This window comes from Balaenoptera physalus (assembly GCF_965194825.1).
Source record: "Balaenoptera physalus genome assembly, chromosome: 10".
NCBI classification, from domain to species: Eukaryota; Metazoa; Chordata; class Mammalia; order Artiodactyla; family Balaenopteridae; genus Balaenoptera; species Balaenoptera physalus.
The window spans coordinates 102,396,715-102,423,989 of record NC_138889.1 but is presented as its reverse complement, the minus strand read 5'-3'; the positions used below and the strand labels follow the sequence as shown (position 1 = coordinate 102,423,989).

The window sequence follows — 27,275 nt, the reverse complement described above, 5'->3', positions numbered from 1 at the left end:
TTTGTCTATTTATACAGTATTGAAGCTCTATATGGGGGATGAAGCTTAAACTAAGATAAAACAAATTATTATGAGTAACAAAGTGATCAATGGTGCTCTATAGGTTATAATGGAAAAGCAGTGTCTAAAGAGGAAGAATTTTTGAAGACTTCATGAAAGCTTTGAAACTCATGTTATTCTCTGAAGAATAAATTTGAATTGTACTGAGGGCACAGAATGTCTTGTGCACTTTTTTAAAAAGATTTTTATTGGAGTTTATTTGCTTTACAATGTTGTGTTAGTTTCTACTTTGCAGCAAAGTGAATCAGTTATATGTATACATATATCCACCATTTTTTTTTTTTTTTTTTTTTTAGATTTTCTTCCCATTAGGTCACCACAGAGCTTGTGCGCTTTTTAATTTTGTCCTGAACACCCAATATGTGGTGGTCTAATCCATAAAAATCTTTTCAAAAAGTTTGCTAAAAGGCCACTACATGATTCAAAGACCTTTTATAATTCTCATTTTTATCAGTAGGTTAATTTTATCACAAGAATGTTCCTGAAACTAGTTTTTTCTCCCCCGTAGGAAAATGCTGGATTAAGACTCACTCCTTCACTTTGTTGAGAAGATGGTAAAAAATAAAATGAAATGCTTTCAGTACATTTCCCCCCCAGATTTAGGGACATCTAAGATGTGTATTGATTAAGGTAAGTAGGAACCAAGAGGGTGTCTTCTCTGGATAATAATGCCTCCCTACCCCCCAACAGCAGGAGTAAAGAGGGAGTGGGAAACTGCAGGCTTCTGTCAACACCTTCACCCTCCTTTCCACCCCACAACCTCATAGGCTGGTTGTCACCCTCTACCTTGAGACCTGAGGACTAATCCCATGATTCTCTTTATCACTGTGTCACTTACCATGAAGCTGAGGAACCTCAGGTCAGCCCTCAACCCCTGTTAAATCATGTCCACATCCCTTTATATCCCCTTTTCTAAGCCCAGCAGCCACTCCTGCCCAACTCGTGATCATTCCACCGTGCCCTCTGGAATTACAGTCAGTTGTCAACATAACCCAATATACACTTAACCTCTCCTCTGAAAGGTCCCTTTACCTACTTGGTCCAGCTGAAATCTGTGTCCTGGGACAGTGCTTCCCTTGCAGCCATCTCAGTGGTGGCAGTTTTCTCTTCCACTTTCCTCTTAATGCTGTATTGTTCCATGTTCTTGAGTTTGTAACATTATCATACTCTGATTTTTTTTTCTCCAAACTTTCTCCTTTATTGGTCTTATTTAGTTTTGTGTATTTAATATGATATGTGAATGTTAAACCATTAGAAAATTGCCAATACAGTTTGAATTAATAAAATCTGATGCAACCGGTCCAATTGTTTATGCAACCCTTCTAAATTAGATGGCTAAAAGGAATCTAAAACTCAGCATGACTAATCTGAAATCGTCTTTCTTGTTCCTTCTCAAACATCTGCTTCTTCTAAACCATTTCATTTGTTACTGTACAAAAAATGGAGTCATCATTGTTCCCTCTTTCTCTAATGCCCTACATTCAATATAGCAGGAAATCCAGCCAGCCCTACTTTTGAATTGGGTAATCTCTCCAGAACTGGGTAATTTCTAATTACCTCTCTCATGTCCACCTTGGTTCAAGCCATCATTATCTGTTGATAGATTAATAAGATTAATGCAAAGGCAAATGAAATCAGTGAAATCATAACATCCCAGATTTCATTCTGACATGGAAGCTTTCCTTAACCTCACCTACATTTTGGATCCCTAGATAGAGCCTGCACAATCTCTAACTATTAGAATATCTATATTTTTGAATTCTTGTTTAGTGCCAGGCTATATTGTTATATCTATTTTACATATGGGGAAACTGAGGCTCAGACGTCTTAGTTAACATGCAAGATGACTCAGAAAGTAAATGGATTCTTACTTGGTATAGCTGGACTGGCCACTGTCTGAGTAGAAGAGGAATATTGTACGAAAAATTGGAGGAAGGCATAGATGGAATATGAGGGTGGAAGAAATTTGGGGCAGAAGCAAAGGGAATGAGTGAAGATATTGGATGTTTGATTTCAGAGTTTTCTGGAATTCTTCTATTACAACATCCACTCCTCTAATCAATACATGGAACAATAACTGTCCTAGTCATAATGTGTAAAAGCCTACGATGCCAGTTTGCTTTATCACTCCAGTTTGATAATGAGTTCAAGGGAAAACTGATGGCCAAGTGATACTGAGCAATACCCAAAGTCGGTCATCTAGTACGTGGTGGAGCTAGAATTTACATCCAGATGTCCTTAGTCTGGATGCACACTTTTTTTTTTTTAAAGATTGATTGATTGATTGATTGATTGATTGATTGCTATGTTGGGTCTTCGTTTCTGTGCGAGGGCTTTCTCTAGTTGCGGCAAGCGGGGGCCACTCTTCATCGCGGTGCGCGGGCCTCTCACTATCGTGGCTTCTCTTGTTGCGGAGCACAGGCTCCAGACGCGCAGGTTCAGTAGTTGTGGCTCACGGGCCTAGTTGCTCCACGGCATGTGGGATCTTCCCAGACCAGGGCTCGAACCCATGTGCCCTGCATTAGCAGGCAGATTCTCAAACACTGCGCCACCAGGGAAGCCCTGGATGCACACTTTTAACTTTATTGTCTGGATGTCTTTACTCCTTGTACAGGAGTTTCTACAGTATCCCACTCTGTGGGAATTACACATTCTCTGTGTCCTATTATCCTATGAGACTACTGAAGGCTAGAACATGATGTATTAAACTATGTTTTAGTAGAATATAATGCTGCTCTTGAGACAATAGTGGTAACTGAAATGAAATGAATTCAATTACAGTAACCTATTTTGTTGCACGCATATTCTGTGTCAGTGTTTGAAAATCTGAATTGGGAGGCCAACATATATCATTTAGTAACAAATCCTGTGATTTTATGCATAAGTCACTTTCCGTCTCTGAACTTTAATTTGGTCATTTATTAGGGTAGAAGATTGCATTATATTATCTTTAAAATCCTTTAAGCGAGGACATTCTACATTTCTCCCAATATTTAAAAATTACCTTTTGTTGTTGTGCTCATCTTAAATTCAGAGAATTCTGACAGAAGGCATACCTTGGGGCTGATAGTTCTAAACCCAGTTACTACCCGGATCCTCTGTTCTCATTGCTACAGGTCATTCACATACTGCACAAATGACCCCCATGGAGAACAGTACAAAGGTGACTGAATTCATTTTTGTTGGGATAACTGATGCCCCAGAACTACAGATGCCCCTCTTTCTAGTGTTCACTCTCATCTACCTCATCACTCTGGTTGGGAACTTGGGGGTGATCACATTGACCCAGCTGGACCCTCGTCTCCACACTCCCATGTTCTTCTTCCTCAGTCACCTCTCTCTGGTAGACTTTGGTTACTCCACAGCTGTCACTCCCAAAGTGATGGCCGGATTCCTCATAGGAGACAAGGTCATTTCCTACAATGCATATGCTGCTCAGTTTTTCTTTTTTACAGTCTTTCTCATTGTGGAAACATTTCTCTTGGCCTCAGTGGCCTATGACCGTCATGCAGCAGTATGTAAACCACTACATTACACCAACATCATGACAACAAGGGTGTGTGCATGGATGGTCATTTGTTCCTATGTCCTTGGATTTCTGGAGGCCTCTATGCACACTTGGAACATATTCAGTCTCTCTTTCTGCAGATCCAATGTGATTGATCACTTTTCTGTGATGGTACTCCTGTCCTGGCTCTCTCATGCTCAGACAACAACAGAAATGAGATGGTGTTTTTTGCTTTGGTGGGCTTCAATATCATCTTTTCTGTCCTGGTCATGTTGATCCCTTACGTGTTTATGTTTGTCCCCATTCTGAGGATGCACTCATCTGAAGGACATCAGAAGGCCTTTTCTGCCTGTGCTTCTCACCTCACTGCCGTGTCCATCTTCTATGGGACAGGTGCCTTCATGTACTTACAGCTCAGCTCCCGCCATTCCACGGACACAGACAAAATGGCGACTGTGTTCTACGCTATAATCGTTCCTATGCTGAATCCACCTGAGGAACACAGAGGTAAAGATTGCCTTTAAAAAGGCTAGAGGGAAGGCAAAGTCTTCTATAAGATTCATATTTTAATTATATAGAAAGAACTATGTACCAAACAGGTCAGATCAAGCTAGGGAAAATATTGACTTGCTAGGCCAACAATTTTGTAAATTTTTAATGTACTTTCTCAAGTTATTTATTAAGTCTATGACAGAAGTGGCTTACAAATACGATATATCAGGAATAGTAGCTTAAGAAGTGTCAAACTTGAGCATAGAAGTCTTATTATAAAATTTCTTCTTAATTACATTTCATTATTTCACATGATCATCCCCACTCTCATTTCACTCAAAGTATATTTAAGTACATGCCCGAAGAAACATCATTTATGCAAACCACATGTAATTCACACATCCATGAGTGGACAGAAAAATGAGTCCAAACATAAGTGGGATTAGTCTACTTTTATTAGTATAATTTAAAACAATGATTTTGGTGTCTGATAATACATTCATTTTGGGTTTTTTTTTTAACATCTTTATTGGAGTATAATTGCTTTCCATTGTTGTGTTAGTTTCCACTATATAACAAAGTGAATAAGCTATATGTATACATATATCCCCATATCCCCTCCATCTTGCATCTCCCTCCCACCATCCCTATTCCACCCCTCTAGGTGGTCACAAAGCACCGAGCTGATCTCCCTGTGCTATGCAGCTGATTCCATCTATTTTACATTTGGTAGTGTATATATGTCCATGCCACTCTCTCACTTCATCCCAGCTTACCCTACCCCCTCCCTGTGTCCTCAAGTCCATTCTCTATGTCTGCATCTTTATTCCTGTCCTGCCCCTAGGTTCTTCAGAACCTTTTTTTTTTTAGATTCCATATATATGTGTTAGCATATGGTATTTGTTTTTCTGTTTCTGACTTACTTCACTCTGGGCAGAAATGTACAGAGTCTAGGTCCATCCACCTCACTAGAAATAACTCAGTTTAGTTTCCTTTTATGGCTGAGTAATATTCCATTATATATATGTGCCACATCTTCTTTATCCACTCCTCTGTCGATGGACACTTAGGTTGCTTCCATGTCCTGGCTATTGTAAAGAGTACTGCAATGAATATTGTGGTATGTGTCTCTTTTTTTTTTTTTCTTTTTGAATTATGGTTTTCTCAGGGTATATGCCCAGTAGTGGGATTGCTGGATCATATGGTAATTCTATTTTTAGTTTATTAAGGAACCTCCATACTGTTCTCCATAGTGGCTGTATCAATTTACATTCCCACCAACAGTGCCAGAGGATTACCTTTTCTCCACACCCTATCTAGCATTTATTGTTTGTAGATTTTTTGATGGTGGCCATTCTGACCGGTGTGAGATAATACCTCATTGTAGTTTTGATTTTCATTTCTCTAATGATTAGTGATGCTGAACATCCTTTTATGTGTTTGTTGGCAATCTGTACATCTTCATTGGAGAAATGTCTATTTCGGTCTTCTGCCCATTTTTGGATTGGGTTTTTTGTTTTTTTGATATTGAGCTGCATGAGCTGCTTGTATATTGTGGAGATTAATCCTTTGTCAGTTGCTTCATTTGCAAATATTTTCTTCCAGTCTGAAGGTTGTTTTTTCGTCTTGTTTATGGTTTCCTTTGTTGTGCAAAAGCTTTTAAGTTTCATTAGGTCCCATTTGTTTATTTTTGTTTTTATTTTCATTTCTCTAGGAGGTGGGTCAAAAAGGATCTTGCTGTGATTTATGTCATAGAGTGTTATGCCTATGTTTTACTCTAAGAGTTTGATGGTGTCTGGCCTTACATTTAGGTCTTTAATCCATTTTGAGTTTATTTTTGTGTATGGTGTTAGGGAGTGTTCTAATTTCATCCTTTTATATGTAGCTGTCCAGTTTTCCCAGCACCACTTATTGAAGAGGCTGTCTTTTCTCCACTGTATATTCTTGCCTCCTTTATCAAAGATAAGGTGACCATATGTGCGTGGGTTTATCTCTGGTCTTTCTATACTGTTCAACTGATCTATATTTCTGTTTCTGTGCCAGTACCATACTGTCTTCATTACTGTAGCTTTGTAGTATAGTCTGAAGTCAGGGAGCCTGATTGCTCCAGCTCCATTTTTCTTTCTCAAGATTGCTTTGGCTATTCAGGGTCTTTTGTGTTTCCATACAAATTGTGAAATTTTTTGTTCTAGTTCTGTGAAAAATGCCAGTGGTAGTTTGATAGGGATTGCACTGAATCTGTAGATTGCTTTGGGTAGTAGAGTCATTTTTACAATGTTGATTCTTCCAATCCAAGAACATGCTATATCTCTCCATCTATTTGTATCATCTTTAATTTCTTTCATCAGTGTCTTATAATTTTCTGCATACAGGTCTTTTGTCTCCTTAGGTAGGTTTATTACTAGATATTTTATTCTTTTTATTGCAATGGTAAATGGGAGTGTTTTATAATTTCACTTTCAGATTTTTCATCATTAGTGTATAGGAATGCAAGAGATTTCTGTGCATTAATTTTGTATCCTGCTACTTTACCAAATTCATTGATTAGCGCTAGCAGTTTTCTGATAGCATCTTTCTCTATGTATATAGTACCATGTCATCTGCAAACAGTGACAGCTTTACTTCTTCTTTTCCAATTTGGATTCCCTTTATTTCTTTTTCTTCTCTGATTGCTGTGGCTAAAACTTCCAAAACTATGTTGTATAATAGTGGTGAGAGTGGGCAACCTTGTCTTGTTTCTGATCTTAGTGGAAATGGTTTCAGTTTTTCACCATTGAGGACGATGTTGGCTGTGGGTTTGTCGTATATGGCCTTTATTATGTTCAGGTAAGTTCCCTCTATACCTACTTTCTGGAGGGTTTTTATCATAAATAGGTGTTGAATTTTGTCAAAAGCTTTCTCCGCATCTATTGAGAAGATCATATGGTTTTTCTCCTTCAATTTGTTAATATGGTGCATCACGTTGATTGTTTTGTGTATATTGAAGAATCCTTGCATTTCTGGGATAAACCCCACTTGATCATACTGTATGATCCTTTTAATGTGCTGTTGGATTCTGTTTGCTAGTATTTTGTTGAGGATTTTTGCATCTATGTTCATCAGTGATATTGGCCTGTGGTTTTCTTTCTTTGGGACATCTTTGTCTGGTTTTGGTATCAGAGTGATGGTGGCCTCATAGAATGAGTTTGGGAGTGTTCCTCCCTCTGCTATATTTTGGAAGAGTTTGAGAAGGATAGGTGTTAGCTCTTCTCTAAATGTTTGATAGAATTCACCTGTGAAGCCATGTGGTCCTGGGCTTTTGTTTGTTGGAAGATTTTTAATCACAGTTTCAATTTCAGTGCTTGTGATTGGTCTGTTCATATATTCTATTTCTTCCTGCTTCAGTCTCAGAATGTTGTGCATTTCTAAGAATTTGTCCATTTCTTCCAGGTTGTCCATTTTATTGGCATATAGTTGCTTGTAGTAATCCCTCATGATTCTTTGTATTTCTGCAGTGTCAGTTGTTACTTCTCCTTTTTCATTTCTAATTCTGTTGATTTGAGTTTTCTCCCTTTTTTCTTGATCAGTCTGGCTAGGGGTTTATCAATTTTGTTTATCTTCTCAAAGAACCAGCTTTTAGTTTTATTGATCTTTGCTATCATTTCCTTCATTTCTTTTTCATTTATTTCTTTTTTTTTTTTTTTAAATGTTAAGATTTTATTTACAAAGCTTCTTTGTTGTACAGAAAGTAAAAATGCTGTTACAATCTCAGTGTAACTGGCAGCCACGGACCGTTGACTCACCAATCACAGCTATCCACGCTACAGCAAGAGTCTTACACGAAAACCTAACAATGCTTACAGTTTTGTTGGGGTGAAGTCCCCAAGCTTGGTGGTGGATTTCCAAGAGGGACTAAATGGAGGAAGACGGAATGTCACAGGAACTATTCTTTGGCTCTTTGGGTGGGTGGGTGTCCTGGGGTTTGTATCACAGCTACTTTTTTTTTTTTTTTAAACAGCTACCAAATCCATGTGAGCAGTCCAACCAATACTGAACAGTTCTTTTTTTGCAGGTTATTTGGGGTCTTAATCATCTTCTCCTTCATCATCTGTTTCTCTCTTCCTCTTTTCACCTTTCCCGCTTTCTTCCTCTTCTTCATCCTCATCCTCATCTTCATCCTTATCGTCTTCATCTTCATCAACTTCTCCATCATGTCCAAATTCTTCCTCCCCACTGACTTCATCTTCATCCTCCTCCCCTTCTACATCTTCGTCTTCATCTTCATCCTCTTCATCATCAAACTCTTCTTCCTCACCATCCTCATCCTCCTCCTTGTCCTCATCTTCTCCTTCTTCATCGTCCTCTTCTTCATCCACACCATCCACCTCGGCATCTGAGTCAGGGGCTTCACGATCCTCTCGGTCATAGCCATCCAGGTAGGTCAGCTGGGGAAGGAGCTTGAAGACGCTCTCTCGGTAGTCATTCAGGTTAGTAACCTCACAGTTAAACAGATCCAGGCTTTTCAGACATTCCAACTTTTTCAAAGGTTCCAGGGTGCTGATATCTTTCAGTTTATTTCCACTTAAGTTTAGATGTGTAAGATTTGGAAGTTTTTCTGCTAACATATCCAGACCTCCAAAGATTCTATTGTCACTGAGCTCAAGCTTTTTCAATTTAGGTAGTTTGGGGAGATTTGAAACTGAAATCAAGCCTACATTTATTAAACTGAGGAACTCTAAGTTCACAGATTCAGCTGTTAGGCCCTCAATTTTCCCATCATTTGATTTGCAATTGTCCAGGACAAGTTCTCGAACAGCTGCCGGGGTCCGGTTCCTCAGCTCCAGGTGGATCCTCCTCTTCATGTCCATGTTTCTCTCTTCCCCCCTCTCCAAACTTAACTTTCCGCGGCGGGGGCGGAGGGGGGAGAGGCGTCCCAGCCTGCGCAGCGAGGGCCGTCAGAAGGGGTCTGCTAGCAGCAGAGGCCGGCGCGGTCCCAGGCGGTGGGCGGCGTGTGGGCAGGCGAGCGGAGCCCCCGGAGCCAAGTTACTCACGGGAGCGGAGAGAAACCATGGAGGGAAAAGGGGGATGGAGCGCAGTGCTTGTCTCACTACTGCCGCCCCCGGCCGCGGCCCCGCACTGCGCTTAAACCGGCGATGCGTCGCGGGTGGCTGCTCGGCTCGACTCGGCCCCGCGCGGCGCCGCTCGGCTCAGCGGCCGCCTTCATTTATTTCTGATCTGATCTTTATGATTTCTTTCCTTCTGCTAACTTTGGGGTTTTTTTGTTCTTCTTTCTCTAATTGCTTTAGGTGTAAGGTTAGGTTGTTTATTTGAGATGTTTCTTGTTTCTTAAGGTAGGCTTGTATAGCTATAAACATCCCTCTTAGAACTGCTTTTGCTGCATCCCATAGGTTTTGGGTCATCGTGTTTTCATTGTCATTTGTTTCTAGGTATTTTTTGATTTCCTCTTTGATTTCTTCAATGATCTCTTGGTTATTAAGTAGTGTGTTGTTTAGCCTCCATGTGTTTGTATTTCCTACAGATTTTTTCCTGTAATTGATATCTAGTCTCATAGCGTCGTGGTTGGAAAAGATACTTGATACGATTTCAATTTTCTTCAATTTACCAAGGCTTGATTTGTGACCCAAGATATGATCTATCCTGGAGAATGTTCCATGTGCACTTGAGAAGAATGTGTATTCTGTTGTTTTTGGATGGAATGTCCTATAAATATCAATTAAGTCCATCTTGTTTAATGTATCATTTAAAGCTTGTGTTTTCTTGTTTATTTTCATTTTGGATGATCTGTCCATTGGTGAAAGTGGGGTGTTAAAGTCCCCTACTATGATTGTGTTACTGTCGATTTCCCCTTTTATGGCTGTTAGTATTTTCCTTATGTATTGAGGTGCCCCTATGTTGGGTGCATAAATATTTACAATTGTTATATCTTCTTCTTGGATTGATCCCTTGATCATTATGTAGTGTCCTTCTTTGTCTCTTGTAATAGTCTTTGTTTTGCATAGAATATCTTTTTCCATCCCCTCACTTTCAGTCTGTATGTGTCCCTAGGTCTGAAATGGGTCTCTTGTAGACAGCATATATACAGGTCTTGTTTTTGTATCCATTCAGCCAGTCTTTGTCTTTTGGTTGGAGCATTTAATCCATGTACATTTAAGGTAATTATCAGTATGTATGTTCCTATTACCATTTTCTTAATTGTTTTGGGTTTCTTTTTGTAGGTCTTTTCCTTCTCTTGTGTTTCCTGCCTAGAGAAGTTCCTTTAGCATTTGTTGTAAAGGTGGTTTGGTGGTGCTGAATTCTCTTAGCTTTTGCTTGTCTGTAAAGGTTTTAATTTCTCCATCAAACCTGAATGAGATCCTTGCTGGGTAGTGTAATCTTGGTTGTAGGTTTTTCCCTTTCAACACTTTCAATATGTCCTGCCACTCCCTTCTGGCTTTCAGAATTTCTGCTGAAAAATCAGCTGTTAACCTTATGAGGATTCCCTTGTATGTTATTTGTTGCTTTTCCCTTGCTGCTTTTAATTTTTTTTCTTTGTATTTAATTTTTGATAGTTTGATTAATATGTGTCTTGGTATGTTTCTTCTTGGATTTATCCTGTATGAGACTCTCTGTGCTTCCTGGACTTGACTGACTATTTCCTTTCCCATATTAGGGAAGTTTTCAACTATAATCACTTCAAATATTTTCTCAGCCCCTTTCTTTTTCTTTTCTTCTTCTGGGACCCCTATAATTCGAATGTTGGTGTATTTAATATTGTCCCAGAGGTCTCTGAGACTGTCCTCAATTCTTTTCATTCTTTTTTCTTCATTCTGCTCTGCGGTAGTTATTTCCACTATTTTATCTTCCAGGTCACTCATCCATTCTTCTGCCTCAGTTATTCTGCTATTGATTCTTTCTAGAGAATTTTTAATTTCATTTATTGTGTTGTTCATCACTGTTTGTTTGCTCTTTAGTTCTTCTCGGTCCTTGTTAAATGTTTCTTGTATTTTCTGCATCCTATTTCCAAGATTTTGGATCTCGTTTACTATCATTACTCTGAATTCTTTTTCAGGTAGACTGCCTATTTCCTCTTCATTTGTTTGTTCTGGTGGTTTTTTACTTTGCTTCTTCATCTTCTATGTATTTCTCTGTCTCTCATTTTGCTTAACTTACTATGTTTGGGGTCTCCTTTTTGTGTGCTGCTGGTTCGTAATTCCTGTTGTTTTTGGTGTCTGCCCCCAGTGGGTAAGGTTGGTTCAGTGGGTTGTGTAGGCTTCCTGGTGGAGGGGACTCATGCCTGTGTTCTGGTGAATGAGGCTGGATCTTGTCTTTCTGGTGGGCAGGACTGCATCCGGTGGTGTGTTTTGGGGTGTCTGTGAACTTATTATGATTTTAGGTAGCCTCTCTGCTAATGGGTGGGGTTGTGTTCCTGTCTTGCTAGTTGTTTGGCATGGGCTGTCCAGCACTGGAGTTTGCTGGCTGTTGAGTGGTGCTGGGTCTTAGCACTGAGATGGAGATCTCTGGGAGAGCTCTCACTTATTGATATTACATGGGACCAGGAGGTCTCTGGTAGTCTAATATCCTGAACTCGGCTCTTCCACGTCCGAGCCTCAGGCCTGACACCCAGCCTGAACACCAAGACCCTGTCAGCCTCACGGCCAGGGATTTTCTTGCCTTTTGGGAAGTCTGAGGTCTTCTGCCAGCGTTTAGGAGGTGTTCTGTACGAGTTGGTCCACATGTTGATGTATTTTTGATGTATATGTAGGGAGAAAGGTGATCTCCACATCTTACTCCTCTTCCATCTTGAAGTTCCTCCCCTGGTAATACATTCTTAAATATAAACTTGGTGCCAAATATCCTGGTTATAGGTTTATTACTTAATGTGTTGTTTTTGTTCCATTTCAATGACAATAAACATCATTATATGGTCATCTTTAATTAGTTCAGTGTTCATCTTTATCAACTTATTATCCAGAAGTTACATCTTCACATGATAATTTTAATTAGAAAAAAACAGACCAGAGTACGACAAGAGAAATAATAATAAAGGCATATTTTAATTCACTGAAATAAAAATAACATTTAATTTTAAAGTATGGTTTGACTCTTTGTCTTCAGGTACTCAGCCAAGGACACGTTTTATGCTCCTTCCTTCATGTATGCAGTCAGGCCACCAATTTACAGATTGGCATTTAAGCTCAAATTAGAGGTTGACCTGATTGGTCCTTGCCAACCTCTAAGAATAACTTAGCCTAGTTTTAAATTTGGGGATGTTAGAACACTATGAATCATTCAGCGTTATGATAACAATTATAAAGATATCTTTTAGAGCAATCTAAAACTTAACACCATGATCAAGTTAGATTTATTCCATGGTCACATGGATAGTTCACCATACAGAAATCAATCAATGTGATACACCACATTAACAAAAGGAAAGATAAAAATCACATGATAATCTCAACAGATGCAAAAAAAGCATTTGACAAAACTGATTGTCCATTCATGATAAAAAAATCTCATCAAAGTGGGTAAAAAGGGAACATATCTAACATGATAAACCCACCTACTTATGTTCAATTAATTGATGACAAAGTAGGTAAGAATATACAATGGAGAAAGAACAGTATCTTCAGCAAGTGGTGCTGGAAAAGCTGGACAGCACATGTAAAACAATGAGATTAGAACACTCCCTCATACCATATACAAAAATAAACTCAAAATGAATTAAAAACCTAAATGTAAGACCTGAAACCATAAAATTTCTAGAAGAGAACATAGGTGGAACAGCCTTTAACATAAATTGTAGCAATATTTCCTTGAATCAGTCTCCTAAGGGAAAAGAAATAAAAACAAAAATAAAGAAATGGGACCTAATTAAATTTAAAACTTTTTACAATGAAAAGACAACCTACAGACCAGGAGAAAATTTTTGCAAATAATGCGACCAACAAGGGATTCCTCTCCAAAATATACAAACAGGTCATAAAACTCAATAAAAGAGAAAACCAAATAACTCAATCAAAAAGTGGGCAGAAGGGACTTCCCTGGTGGTCCAGTGGTAAAGAATCCGCCTTCCAGTGCAGGGGCAAGTAAGCCTGCATGCTACAACTACTGAGCTCATGCGTCTCAATGAGAGAGCCCAAGTGCCGCAAACTACAGAGCCCATGCATTCTGGAGCCCACGTGCCACAACTAGAGAGAAAACCCACACGCCACAACTAGAGAGAAGCCCATGCACCGCAATGAAGAACCTGTGCACCACAACTAAGACCCAAAGCAGCCAAAAAATTTTTTTTAAAAATGGGCAGAAAACCTAAATAGACTTTTGTCCAAAGAGGGCATACAGATGGCCAATAGGTACATGAAAAGATGCTCCACATCACTAATTATTAGAGAAATTCAAATCAAAACTACAAAGAGGTGTCACCTCACACCAGCCAAAATGGCCATCATAAAAAGTCCACAAAAAATGTTGGAGAGGATATGGAGAAAAGGGAATGCTTGTACACTGTTGGTGGGAATGTGAATTGGTGCAATCACTGTGGAAAACAGTATGGAGGATCCTTTAAAAACTAAAAATAGAACTACCATATGATCCAGAACGTCCACTTCTGGGTACATATCTGGAAAAAATTAAAACATAATTTGAAAAGATACATGCATAGCAGCACTATTTACAATAAGCAAGACATGGAAGCAACCCAAGTGCCCATCAAGAGATGAATGGATAAAGAAGAAGTAGTGGATTATATATATATACACACACATACATACATATTACTCATCCATAAAAAGTATGAAATTCTGCCATTTGCATCAACATGATGGACCTAGAGAATATTTAGCTTAGTGAAATAATACAGACAGAGAAAGACAAATACTGTATCATATTACATTTGGAATCTAAAAAATAATGCAAATGAATATATATGCAAAGCAGAAACAGACTCACACATACAGAAAACAAACTAGTGGTTACCAAAGGGAGAGGGAAGGGAAGAGGGGTAAATTAGGTATATGGGATTAAGAGATACAAACTACTATGTATAAAATAGATAAGCACCAAGGATATATTGTACAGCATAGGGGATTATAGCCATTAATCTATCTTCCAGATCACTTCTGTATTACCTAGTCTGCTGCTAATTTTTGCTAGTGTGTTTCTCAGTTCAGTTGTTGTATTTTTCTGTTCTGATTTTTTCTTTTTTATATTTTCTATTTCCTTGTTAAAATTCTCACTGTGCTCATCTATTCTTTAATTCAGTTAGTGTTCTTTTTACTAATGCTTTGAACACTTTACGTGGTAAATTATTTGTTTCATTGGTTGGTTTTTCTGCAGTTTTCTTATGTTCTTTCAATTGAAACCAATTCCTCTGCCTTCTCATTTTGCTTAACTTTCTCTGTCTCTATGAAATTAATTGAAAGTTACCTATTCCAGTCTTGAAGGGATGTCCTTGTGTGGGCGCGTCCCTATACAGCCTGCATATGCTCACTGGATTTGGTGGAAGAGCTGGGTCTGATGTGAGCTTGAGTCACGTCCTTCCCCAGTGTGTGCTGGCAGCTATCTCCTTGGTAGGAGGAGGGGCTGGAGATGGAGGGGCTAGAGCCAGAACGAGGTGTGAGCTGGAGCTTCTCCTCTGCTCAGGGGTTAACCTTGCCCTATTGGGAATGGGGTCAGGTCCCAAGTTGCTGGAGCAGAATCCCTGAGGGTCCAGCCTCCTCTGGCACTGTTCCCTCTATGTGGATGTTCTACCTCTGCCGGCACAGTCACCCTTGTTCCCAGAGGGGAGCAGTGCTGGAGCAAGTGAAGCAAATACAGGCACCCAGCATGGGTCTGGGCACAGGCTGTGGTGCGCCGGCCACCATCAGAGTCCTGGACTGCTTTCGATGTTCTGTCTCCATAAACCCCAGTTATGGCTGCCCCCACCCTGCTCAGCGGCTGTTCTGGTTCCAGGCTGGCACAGTCTCTCACAACTGAGCAGTGCCCTCACCCACAGTAGCCCCTGCATTAGTGTGGAGCTGTATTGTGAAGCAAGCGGGGTATGGTGGGTGCTTGGGTCAGGCGGAGGGCATGCACTGAAGTGGTCACGGGAAAACAGCCAGAATTCCAAGTTTTTTGCACCTTGTTTCAGGAGTGAGCAAGTGTGGGCACACTCTTCGCTAGCAGAGTCTAGGTGTCTTACAGGCCTCCTATTAGTCCACTGTTTTTCTAACCAGCTAAGGGGACTCATCTTCCTCGTGTAGAGCCCCCAGGCTGGCGTGCCTAATATGGGGCTCCAACCACTCACTCCCCAGGGAGGATCTTTGCCCTTGTAATCCCCCCTTCTATGTGCCTTCCCAGGGGCACAGGTCCCAACCTGATCATTTCTCTTCCCTTCCTGCCTGATTCCGTGTGGACCTTTCTTACAACCTTGGTTGTACAAAAAAGACTGTATATATGTATATGTAGAGTTGATTCACTTTGCTGTGCACCTGAAACTAACACAACATTGTAAATCAACTATACTCCAATAGAAATTTTAAAAAAGAATTGATATTTCTTCTCACTGGTACAAACATTTAAGGTGAATTAAATGAAGAACTAATTCCTGGGGTCCACTTATCTTGTTTAATGACAGAGTCCTTGTCTCTATCCCCCAATATTTATGTCAAATTGTAGCCCTGGAGGTCATGCTGTGGATGGATTTGTGCATCATCAAAGAGAATTACTGCAAATAGTGTAAATAAATACACCCATGGTCTCCCGCATCAAGCAGAGCTGGATCCCCACAGACACTTTAATCACCTGTTCCCTAGTTAGGTAAGATAACGAGTTTTGTAGCCCTCATAGGGTATTTGTTCCCTGAGAGTTCCATGACTACATAACTCCCTCCTGGTTCCCATGTTTTAATCTTTCTGGTCTCCACATGACTCCAGTTGGCCTCATAGTAGAGAGTGCAGCCCAAGATTCAGAGTTACTTTGGCCATTTATTTTTCTTTTGATTTGTTAATTGTTGTCTAGCAGCAACAATGACCTTCCCCCAAACTGTTGTTAAGAGCAGCAACAATGTCCAGGGGAAAAAAACCCCAAATAATAGTGATGATGGTTGTGATTATGATGATCATCCCTTACCAAGTATGCGGTATTTTAGGGTTTTCTTATTTTCTTATCATAGCAGCAGTCTTCAGGGAGGATGTTGTTGGGCCTGCCTTTCTCTTATTTCCATTTTACAGATGAAGATATCAAGGCTCAAAGAGGTTAAGAGATTTATCTAAGAAGAGTGAGCAGAAGATCCAGGAGTAGAATTTTAGTTGCAATTTCCAAGGCCAATAACATTTTTTTCCTTCAGTTTCTTCCTGTCTCTAGAGAACTTTAAGCACTTTGGCCACACTAAAGAACAACATCACAGCAGGGTGTTTACTTTTTTTCACAGACTGAATTTCTGATTTAAGATTCACTCACATATGAAGGTGCTGGACTTGCATGTTGAATTGTTCAGGGAATAAGGTAAACCTAGAAATCTACTAGATGAAATCTACTAGATGAAATCTACTGTCTGCATAAATTTTCATGGGTAGAGGTAATCAGAAAAATGCATCAAGGAATGGGTTTCTCCTTTTATTTATTCGGAGTTTGGGCTTGAATGTTTTGAAGATTTCTTCTGTCTGTTTCATGTAACTGGGAATTGTATGTCTAAACAATGTAGAGATCCTATTAGAACATGTATATTTATTATGCGACATAGAGGAAAAGCACAAAAAGATCTTGAGTGTCTGCTAAGTATAAACTAGTTCAACTTTGAACAAATTATTTAAACTATTTCAATCTGTTTTCTCTTTCAGGGAATGTGATAATATTAGTTATTTTGACTAATCCCAGAGTTGTTGAGAAGACTGAATTGAGTATCAATATAAAATCTGATTGTAATCTAGGAGCTAATAGAATATTTAAAAAGAGGCAGAGGAGGAATGGAAAATAATAATGTGGGAAAAATCAGGCTTAGAAATAAGTTATAAAATGCACTAAAAAGGAGATGTGTAAAATTACACGACATAATTATGTACACAAATAGAACTAATCTCAATGTCTAATCCTGCCACTAAAGACTTATCTGGTGTTGGACACCTAATTTATTAACTATTACATGGACTGATAGATAGACTAAAGTGTAAATAGAATCACTCCCATCACACAGTTCTGAGAAAATAATCCTCTCTCTTGGGAATAGAGAATAAGAATAGTACATAATATTCATCAGTTTATATATCTGTCCTAGTGCACTCAATATCCTGAGGTCAGGAAATGTGCCTTGTTCATCACTGTAGACCTGGAAACCAGCACACTGATTGGTGCACCACAAGGACTTAGTGCTTATAGAGAGAATGGAGAAATGGACAGTATTAAGCACTTTATGTGGCTTATTGGTTGGTGTTACTAAAGACTCATGACACTTTTTAGCTCTTTGAGGAGTTTTTGAGAGGTCGAGGTGGGTTGTAAACATTTGTGGTTCCAGTTGTTGGTATTAACTGAGATCCAGAAAGGTAAGTTATTTGCACTAAGCCACACAAACAGGTAAGTATATTTGATTCCCAAGTTTATTGTTTTTAATGATCCACATTGACTCCCAGTGACAGATTTAATCAGTCACTCAATCAATCAACCAATCAACTAAATGAGTTACTTTGTTGTGCCTAGCTTAGGTTAAATGTAAAAAGTTTAAAGGAGCATTTTTTTTCATGATAAAGAGGTAAGGCTTAGGTTCAAAATAATTTGGCTTTAAATCCCAGCTTTGCTACTTTCCTCAGACTTAAGCAAGTAACTAAATGTCAGTAATTTTTGTTTTCCATACCTGTGAATTGGGGATAATATCTCACTGGAGGTGTAAGGGTTAACTGAGGTAAAGTAGCACAGTTTCTAGCTTGGTGATGGGAGCATAGCAAATGCGCAATAAATCATATCTATTACAGCTTACATCATTATCAATCATGACTTCTACTATACAAAATAATAAATTATATAAAATTTAAAAAATGTTTTGAGTAACAAAGTGATAAATTTTACTCATCATAATGACATAATCATATCTGAAGAGTAAGAAGCTGGGGAAGACTTCAGAGAATCTTTGGAAGTTGTGTTATTTTATGAAGAATACATGAGAGGAGAGAGCATTTTGTCAAGACAACTGAATTTTTTAGTTTGTGCTGAGCACCAGCTCTATGGTAGGCCATTCTATAAGAAGTTTCCATCTATGGAGCAAAGAATGATAAGAGATCAATAAATGCCTCAAAGAACCATTGTAGGTTCTTAATTTCTTTTCAACTAAAACAAGTTTTAACTGTCTTTTCCTTCCAGGAAGGTGTTGAATTAAAACCTAAGATTTCAAGTGTGGAGAAGAAAGTTAGTAAAAAGTTTGAAATAATTCCAAGAACATTTTTTCCCCAGAATTTAAGAAAATTGGAATGGCCGTTATATACATAGAGAGAGAAATGTGTAAAAAACTGAAGGAAAGGATATGAAAGATAGGAGAGTAGGAGTTTGAGAGGAAAGCAAATGTCATGAGTGATATTATCAAACCTTTGATTTCATCCTTAATCTGGATGCTCCATCTTATATCATCCACCTCTCTAATATAAGGTAGGACAAGCTCTCTGTCCAAATCATAATATCAACCACTTACGTAGTTCCAGTTTGCATCATCAACCCAGTATGATGGGAAAAATGATGGCTGAGTAATGTTGCACTCTACCAATGTTCATTGATTCCATACACGGTAGAGGTGGGATTTGCATCTTTTGACATGGCTTTAACATAGCTCCAGATCAGGGACATCTGAATGCAAAAGTTAAAAACTGTATTAATGTAATAAAAGTCAAAAACTGTTATTTTATAGATGTTTTAGTCCTTGTACATTAATTTGTTTCCCATTTAATTGAAGTATAGTTGATTTACAATATTCTAATATTATATTAGTTTCAGGTGTGTACCATAGTGATTCAATATTTTTACAGATTATAGTCCATTAAAAGTTATTACAAGATAATGGCTATAATTCACTATGCTATAAATATGTCCTTATTGCTTATCTATTTTATACATAGTAGTTTATATCTCTTAATCCCATACCCCTAATTTTCCCCTCTCTCCTTTGCTCTCCCCTTTGGTAAACACTAGTTTGTTTTCTCTGTCTGTGAGTCTGTTTCTGTTTTGCTTTATACATTCATTTGTATTATTTTTTTAGAGTCCACATGTAAGTGATGTCATAAAGTGTTTGTCTTTCTCTGTATTATTTCACTAAGCATAATATTATTAAGGTCCATCTATGTTGCTCCAAATGGCAGAATTTCATTCTTCTTTATGGCTGAGTAATATTCCATTGTATATATGTACCATAACTTCTTTATCCATTCGTCTGTTGATGGGCAATTGGATTGCCTCCATGTCTTGGATATTGTAAATAGTGCTGCTGAACATTGGGGTGCATATATCTTTTCTAAGCAGTGTTTTTTTTTTTTTTCAGATATATGCCCAGGAGTGGGGTTGCTGGATCCTATGTTAACTCTATTTTTAGTTTTTTGAGGAACCTCCATACTGTCCTCCATAGTGGCTGCACCAACTTACATTCCCAGCAACAGTGTACAAGGGTTCCCTTTTACCCACATCCTCACCAACATTTGTTACTTGTAGACTTTTTGATGATAGCCATTTTGACAGGTGTGAGGTGATATCTCATTGTGGTTTTAGGACATGTTTTATTTAACTTTCTTTCACTACCATATACAACTGTTCTGACACAATGAAAAAGACAAAAAAATGTCAGTTGCAGTAAAATTAATTCAATTTCACATTAATTTTGTTAAGCTATTCTAGCTTAATACAAAGAATAATTTGTGACTATTTTGTAAACTTTGACTTGGCTGTCTGAGCTGCTCTGGTTAGCAACTAATCTGATGATATTGCTTAAATCCTTTCTTTTTATCTTAATTCAGTTTTCTATGAAGTTAGGAGATTGGATGCATTATCTCCATATCCTTTGGCCTGGATTATTCTCTGATTTATCAATAATTCAAAATTGCATTTTATTGTCATGGCCGTGCTTTAGACCTAAAAACTCCTGGAAACTGGTTATTGCAATACTGAAATAAGGCACAAACATGCTGATTGATTTTGGTGGAGTCTTCCTTTCATTTCGTATTCTGATTCTGCTTTTTTTTTTCTTTTTTTTAATTAATTAATTAATTTATTTTTATTTTTGACTGTGTTGGGTCTTCGTTTCTGTGCGAGGGCTTTCTCTAGTCGTGGCAAGCGGGGGCCACTCTTCATCGCAGTGCGCGGGCCTCTCACTATCGCAGCCTCTCTTGTTGCGGAGCACAGGCTCCAGACCCGCAGGCTCAGTAATTGTGGCTCACAGGCCCAGTTGCTCCGCGGCATGTGGGATCTTCCCGGACCAGGGCTTGAACCCGTGTCCCCTGCATTGGCAGGCAGACTCTCAACCACTGCGCCACCAGGGAAGCCCTCTTTTTTTTTTTTTTTTTTTTTTTTTTTAATTGCTATAGGGCAGCCACACAATTCCCAATTAATCTCCATGGAAAACACTACAGAGGTGACTGAGTTCATTCTTGTGGGGTTGGCTGATGACCCAGAAGTGCAGATTCCCACTCTTTATCATCTTCTCTCTCATCTACCTCAACACTGTAGTTGGGAACCTGGGGATGATTGAGTTGGTTCTGTTGGACTCTCTTCTCCACACTTCCATGTACTTTTTCCTCAGTCACCTCTCTCTGATGGACTTTGGTTACTCCTCAGCTGTCCCAAGGTGATAGCAGGATTCCTCACAGAAGACAAAATCATCTCCTACAATGCTTGTGTCACCCAGTTCTTCTTTGCAGTCTTTATCATTGCAGAAAGTTACCTCTTGGCCTCAGTGGCCTATGACGGCTATGCAGTAGTGTGCACACCCCTGCATTACACCACCACCATGACGACTAATGTGTGTGCACGTCTGGGCATAGGCTGCTACTTCTGTGGTTTCCTGAATGCCTCCATCCGCACTGGGAACATTGTCAGGCTCTCCTTCTGTAGGTCCAATGTGGTCGATCTCTTCTTTTGTGACGTTCCTCCTCTCCTGGCTCTCTCATGCTCAGACAACTACCTCAGTGAGATGGTTATTTTCTTTGTGGTGGGTTTCAATGCCCTCTTTTCTATCCTGGTAATCTTGATCTCCTACCTGTTTATATTTATCACCATTCTGAGGATGCGCTCATCTGAAGGATGCCAAAAGGCCTTTTCCACCTGTGCTTCCCACCTCACTGCTGTCTCCATCTTCTGTGGGACAGGCATCTTCATGTACTTACAGCCCAGCTCCAGCTATTCCATGGGCACAGACGAAATGGCCTCTGTGTTGTACACCATGGTCGTCCCCATGCTGAATCCATTGGTCTACAGCTTGAGGAACAAAGGGATCAAGAGTGTCTTTAAAAAGGCTGTGGGGAAGACAAAGTCTTCTAGAGAACTTGTATCTACAATAAGGCGGTTTTACCCACCTCAGATCTCTCTGGTGAAAATACTTAACCTGTCTAACCCACACATTTCTAAATTCTTATGGTAATTTCTCCAGCTATTGATTAAATCTACAAAGCAAAAGTCTCAAAAAATTTGATAACTAGGAATAATAGGTTAAGAAGAATCACCCATGAACATGGGATTTTTTTTTTTTTTGCTGGTCACTCACTATTATTTATTTACATCTGACGAACTATTTGTCTATGGAATTTCATAGTCAGGTCATATGCCTTTAAATAGACAGGCAAAACAGAGGAATAGAACATTCTGTTGACAGGTAAATGTGAATCAGTCCGGTTTCTTTCAAAGGAAAATAATCAAGCTCTTTTCAAATAATGTAAAATGCAAAATGATTGCCTGTTGGAGTGGGTGGAGAAGCCTATGAGCTTCTCTTCTCAGAGAAATGATTGCCATATTCTAGCTGGAGGAACATATGCTACAGCTTATCTTGTGATTTCTCGGCAGTCTCTGATATTTATTAACAGTTGATTTTCTGTCATTGCTCTTCTTCCTCCTCTTTCCTCCTACAGTGTAAATTAGTTTCCCCAAATGTACATCTCACCTTCATTTTTTTATCAGTCTTGCAAAAAGGGTGATTATTTCATTATTGGTTTTGAAGAGTCTTTCATATTAAGTGGTGCAGCTCTGGTTTCAGGCAGACATTTAACAGACTCTTATTTGTTTCATTCTTTGTCTCATCATCTTAATCAAAGCCCCCTGAGACCGAGTCTTTTCTAGTAACAAACAAGAATAAGAGGAAATTATAAATTGTTGCTTCCTTGGAAAATGCAGTATTCATCAGGAATGCCTGGTGGGATTGAAACAGGGTAGACTTCAAACATGTGAAAACAATTGTACTCACCTATGAAAAACCTTTTAATAGCTAGTATACCTGTCTTCCAAGTCTCTTGTTAGCTTAATACCTAAGCAGTGTCCCTCTGTGGGGCTCAAGCCTTATTATATTGTCCTAAGGTTGCTAGCAGAAAATTTTTCAGCATAAGAGTTTATTTTTTCATATGAGACCTGCTGTCTTGCTTTCTCCCACATACTTTTGAACATGGGATTTTGATTTTAAAAATTCTTCTTAGTAAGTATGTTCACCTACACTCCCATACACATGTACATTTACATGCATGTTTTAGCATATGCACACACATACATCATTCATGAGAAACTCATGAAACTCACACACCTACAGAAGGAGAAATTAATTAAAACATACGTGAGATAGGTCTATTATTACAGTAGAATTTAAAACAATTATTTTGGTGTCTGGGAACACATTCTTAATATAAATATTTGACTTCATGTAAATAAGATATATATGTTTGGTTTTTAAAAATTATTGTTCAATTGATCTTTTTACATATGAGAAAGCAATAAGTTTTGTATTTAAAAAATTAACTTTTATGAAAATACTTCCAAAGTTTTTTGAGTGTAGATTTATTATTGATTCTTTGTTCTTATTTATAATAAAAATGCATGCCTTTACACAGGCATTTATTTTCCTAGACAAATTTTCATATAAGTCATATCTAAAAATAATATGTTTATATATGTCATTTTAAATAGAGAAAATATACAGTAATATGGGAAAAAGAAAAGGATCATAAAGGCATGTCTTAATTCACTTAAATAGAAGTATAACATTTAATTTAAAAATTTTAAGTATCAAGAATTATAATAGTATTAATAACTTCTTTGCATATAAATGTTATGAATTTGTTAATGTCCGAATGCACTAAAATTTTGAGTCTCACAATGTTAAAAATTTTGAATCTATATATATGTCCATTCTTTTCTTCAGACTTGGGAAGTTTTTTGCAATTATTTCTGTAAATATTTTCTGTCCCTTTCTCTCTCTCCTTTTGGGAATCACATTATGCATATGTTGGTACTTTTGCAGTATCCCACTGTTCTCTGAGACCATTTATTTTTCTTTATTCTTTTTTATTTCTGTTCCTCAGGCTGTATATTCTCAACTGACCAATCTTTATGTTGACTGATCTTTTTCTTCTGCCAGCTTATATCTGCTACTGATACACTTTAGTGAATTTTATACTTTATTTATTTATGTCCTGGGATAAGACCACTAGAGGTCTACTATACCCAGAGTAAGTCAGGATCACTGAGAAGGGCCCCATCTCTGACACGAGGGACAAAGTTTCTGTGTAAGATGAAAGCTGTATCAGAAGAGTAGAGAAAGGACTCTGCTATTCACAACCATGCTAACAAACACTGAGTAATAAGTAAACACAGTCTACTGCTAGGAGAGGGCCAAGACACATGGAGAGCCTTTCTAAGGTTCAAATGTAAAGGAAATATTTAAAATTGCGAAGGTCAACATTCATTGCAGCTCTATTTACAATAGCCAGGGCATGGAAGCAACCTAAGTGTCCATTGACAGATGAACGGATAAAGAAGATGTGGCACATATATACGATGGAATATTACTCGGCCATAAAAAGAAATGAAATTGAGTTATTTGTAGTGAGGTGGATGGACCTAGAGTCTGTCATACAGAGTGAAGTAAGTCAGAGAGAGAAAAACAAATACCGTATGCTAACACATACATATGGAATCTAAAAAAAAAAAAAAAAGGGTTCTGAAGAACCTAGGGGCAGGACAGGAATAAAGACGCAGATGTAGAGAATGGACTTGAGGACATGGGGAGGGGGAAGGGTAAGCTGGGATGAAGTGAGAGAGTGGCATGGACTTATAAATACTACCAAATGCAAAATAGATAGCTAGTGGGAAGCAGCAGCACAGCACAGGGAGATCAGCTCATTGCTTTGTGACTACCTAGAGGGGTGGGATAGGGAGGGTGGGAGGGAGACTCAAGAGGGAGGAGATATGGAGATATATGTATATGTATAGCTGATTCACTTTGTTATAAAGCATAAACTAACACACCATTGTAAAGCAATTATACTCCAATAAAGATGTTAGAAAAAAATTAAAAAATAAAAAATAAAATAAAATTGAGAAGGTCACATATATTGAGAAATATCTTGTAAACCAGATCCTATCCTAAAACATGGTCATGCCATCTGAAGACTCTTCATATGTGGTTCACTGATGATAACTATAGAAACAAGATCCAAATCCAGTTTGACTTGTATGTAACTAGATTGACTCAGCTGTCCACACTAATGTTCTAGCCAAACAAAACAACAACAAAATGTAGGACTATCTTTGGGCATAAAATGTATTTACCACAAGATTTATTGCTTTATACACGATGTTTAGCTTTCAAAAAAATCACAAGGAATACAAAGAGGCAATACTTTGCTGAAAGACAAAGCAATCAGCAGAATCAGATGCTTATATGACAGAGATATTGAAACTATCAGAGAAGGAATACAAAATAAATATACGATTAATATGTTAAAGATTCTAGTGGAAAAGTTGGAAAACATAATAGTCAGACTGATGATTTTAACAAAGGAATGAAGACTTAAAAGAAACAACAAATGGAAATGCTAGAGTCCACAATATCCACAACTGTATGGTCCATGGAAAAAGTCTGGCTAGGACTTCTATTACTATACTGAGGTGGTTAGAGTGGGCACCCTTGTCTTGATCCTGATCTTAGAGAAAAAGCTTTCAATTTTTCACTGCTGAGTATGACATAGCTGTGGGTTTGTCATGTATAGTCTTTATTATGTTGAAGAACATTCCTTTCATACCTAATTTGTTGAGAGTTTTTATCATGAAAAGATTTTGAATTTTGTCAAATGCTTTTTCTACATCTATTGAGATGATCATATGATTTTTATCCTTCATTCTGTAATGTGATATATCACATTGATTTACTTGCATATGTAGAACTATTCTTTCATCATTGTGTATGATCAAATCCAACAATATGTAAAATTCTTAATAAGTCATGACCAAGTGGGATTGCAAATTAATTGCAAGTGGGATTTCAAAATAATATACTGTATTAAGATGATGTGGGGTTTTTTGTTTGTATGTTTTTGGTTTTTTTAAATTTATTTTTTATTGAGGTAACATTGGTTTATAACATTATGTAAGTTTCATGTATACTGCACGTATTTCTAATTCTGTATACACTACGGCAGCATCACCAACAAAAATTTAGTTTACATTCATTCACTATATTGATACCCTTTACCAGTTTTGCCCTCCTCACTGCCCCTTCTCCTCTGGTAACCACTACTCTGTTCTCTGTATCCATGTGTTTGTTTTTGTTTGGTTTGGTTTGTTCATTTATTTTGTTTGTCTGTATGTTTGTTTGTTTGTCTTTAAATTTTTATTGGAGTATAGTTGATTTACAATGTTGTGTTAGTTTCAGGTGTACGGCAAAGTGATTCAGTTATACATTTACATGTATCCACTCTTTTTTAGATTATTTTCCCATATAGGCAATTACAGAGTATTGAGTAGAGTTTTCTGTGCCATACAATAGGTTCTTATTAGTTATCTATTTTATATATAGTAGCGTGTATATGTCAATCCCAATCTTCCAATTTATCCCCCTCCCCGTTACCCCCAGTAACCATAAGTTTATTTTCTACATTTGTAACTCTATTTCCATTTTGTAGATAAGTTCATTTGTGCCCTTTTTTTTAGATTCCACGTATAAGCTATATCATATGATATTTGTCTTTCTCTGACTTACTTCACTTAGTATGACAGTCTCTAGGTCCATCCATGTTGCTTGCTTGTTTGTTTTATATTCCACATGAATGGAATCATTTGGTAGTACTACACTAAAACCATATAATCATCTCAATAGATGCAGAAAAAGACTCAGACAAAATTCATCATTTATTCACAATAAAAACTCTCAGCAAGGTATTAGTAGTGGGAAACTTCCTAAACATGATAAAAAACATCTATGAAACACTTATAGCTAGCTTCATACTTTCTTTATGATGAAAGACTGAATGTTTTTTCCAAAGATTAGAAATAGGCAAGGATGTCTCCTCTTATCACTTCTATCCATCATGATAGGCATCAATACAGTGAGGCAAGAAAAAGAAATGAAAACATATTGGTTGAAAATGAGCAGAAGACCTAAATAGACATTTCTCCAAAGAAGATATACAGATTGTCAACAAACACATGAAAGGATGCTCAACATCACTAATCATTAGAGAAATGCAAATAAAAACTACAATGACATATCACCTCACACCAGTCAGAATAGCCATCATCAAACATTTACAAACAATAAATACTGGAGAGGGTGTAGAGAAAAGGGAACCCTCTGGCACTGTTGGTGGGAATGTAAATTGATACAGCCACTATGGAGAACAGTATGGAAGTTCCTTAGAAAACTAAAAATAGATTTACCATATGATCCAGCAATCCCACTACTGGGCGTATACCCAGAGAAAACCATAATTCAAAAAGAGTCAGGTACCACAATGTTCATTGCAGCTCTATTTACAATAGCCAGGACACGGAAGCAACCTAAGTGTCCATCAACAGATGAATGGATAAAGAAGATGTGGCACATATATAAAATGGAATATTACTCAGTCACAGAAAGAAACAAAACTGAGTTATCTGTAGTGAGGTGGATGGACCTAGAGTCTTTCATACAGAGTGAAGTAAGTCAGAAAGAGAAATACAAATACCGTATGCTAACAAACACATATACATGGAATCTAAAAAAAAAAAAAAAAGTTCTGAAGAACCTAGGGGTAGGACAGGAATAAAGATGCAG

The 27,275-nt window shown here is 38.0% G+C and overlaps 2 protein-coding genes and 1 pseudogene across 3 annotated transcripts in view; 2 read left to right on the top strand and 1 right to left on the bottom strand.

Annotated features, from left to right (window-relative positions):
- Nucleotides 1-360: 360 nt before the first annotated feature.
- Nucleotides 361-27,275, top strand: part of LOC309636447 (uncharacterized protein) — a 37,478-nt gene continuing 10,563 nt past the window's right edge. The window contains 3 exon segments of the mRNA XM_082409595.1: nucleotides 361-3,725; nucleotides 3,728-4,058; nucleotides 4,060-4,127. Of these exon segments, the coding sequence (XP_082265721.1) occupies nucleotides 3,197-3,725; nucleotides 3,728-4,058; nucleotides 4,060-4,127 (928 nt within the window). The 5' untranslated portion in view covers nucleotides 361-3,196.
- On the bottom strand, nucleotides 8,098-9,092 carry LOC309667580 (acidic leucine-rich nuclear phosphoprotein 32 family member D pseudogene; annotated as a pseudogene). The gene has a single exon. The product of its transcript is annotated as an acidic leucine-rich nuclear phosphoprotein 32 family member D pseudogene (transcript).
- Nucleotides 16,455-24,558, top strand: LOC309667553 (olfactory receptor 5B12-like). The gene is given in 3 exon segments (XM_082476118.1): nucleotides 16,455-20,669; nucleotides 20,671-20,821; nucleotides 20,824-24,558. Coding segments are annotated over 3 exon segments (1,176 nt in total). The 5' UTR covers nucleotides 16,455-20,444; the 3' UTR covers nucleotides 21,624-24,558.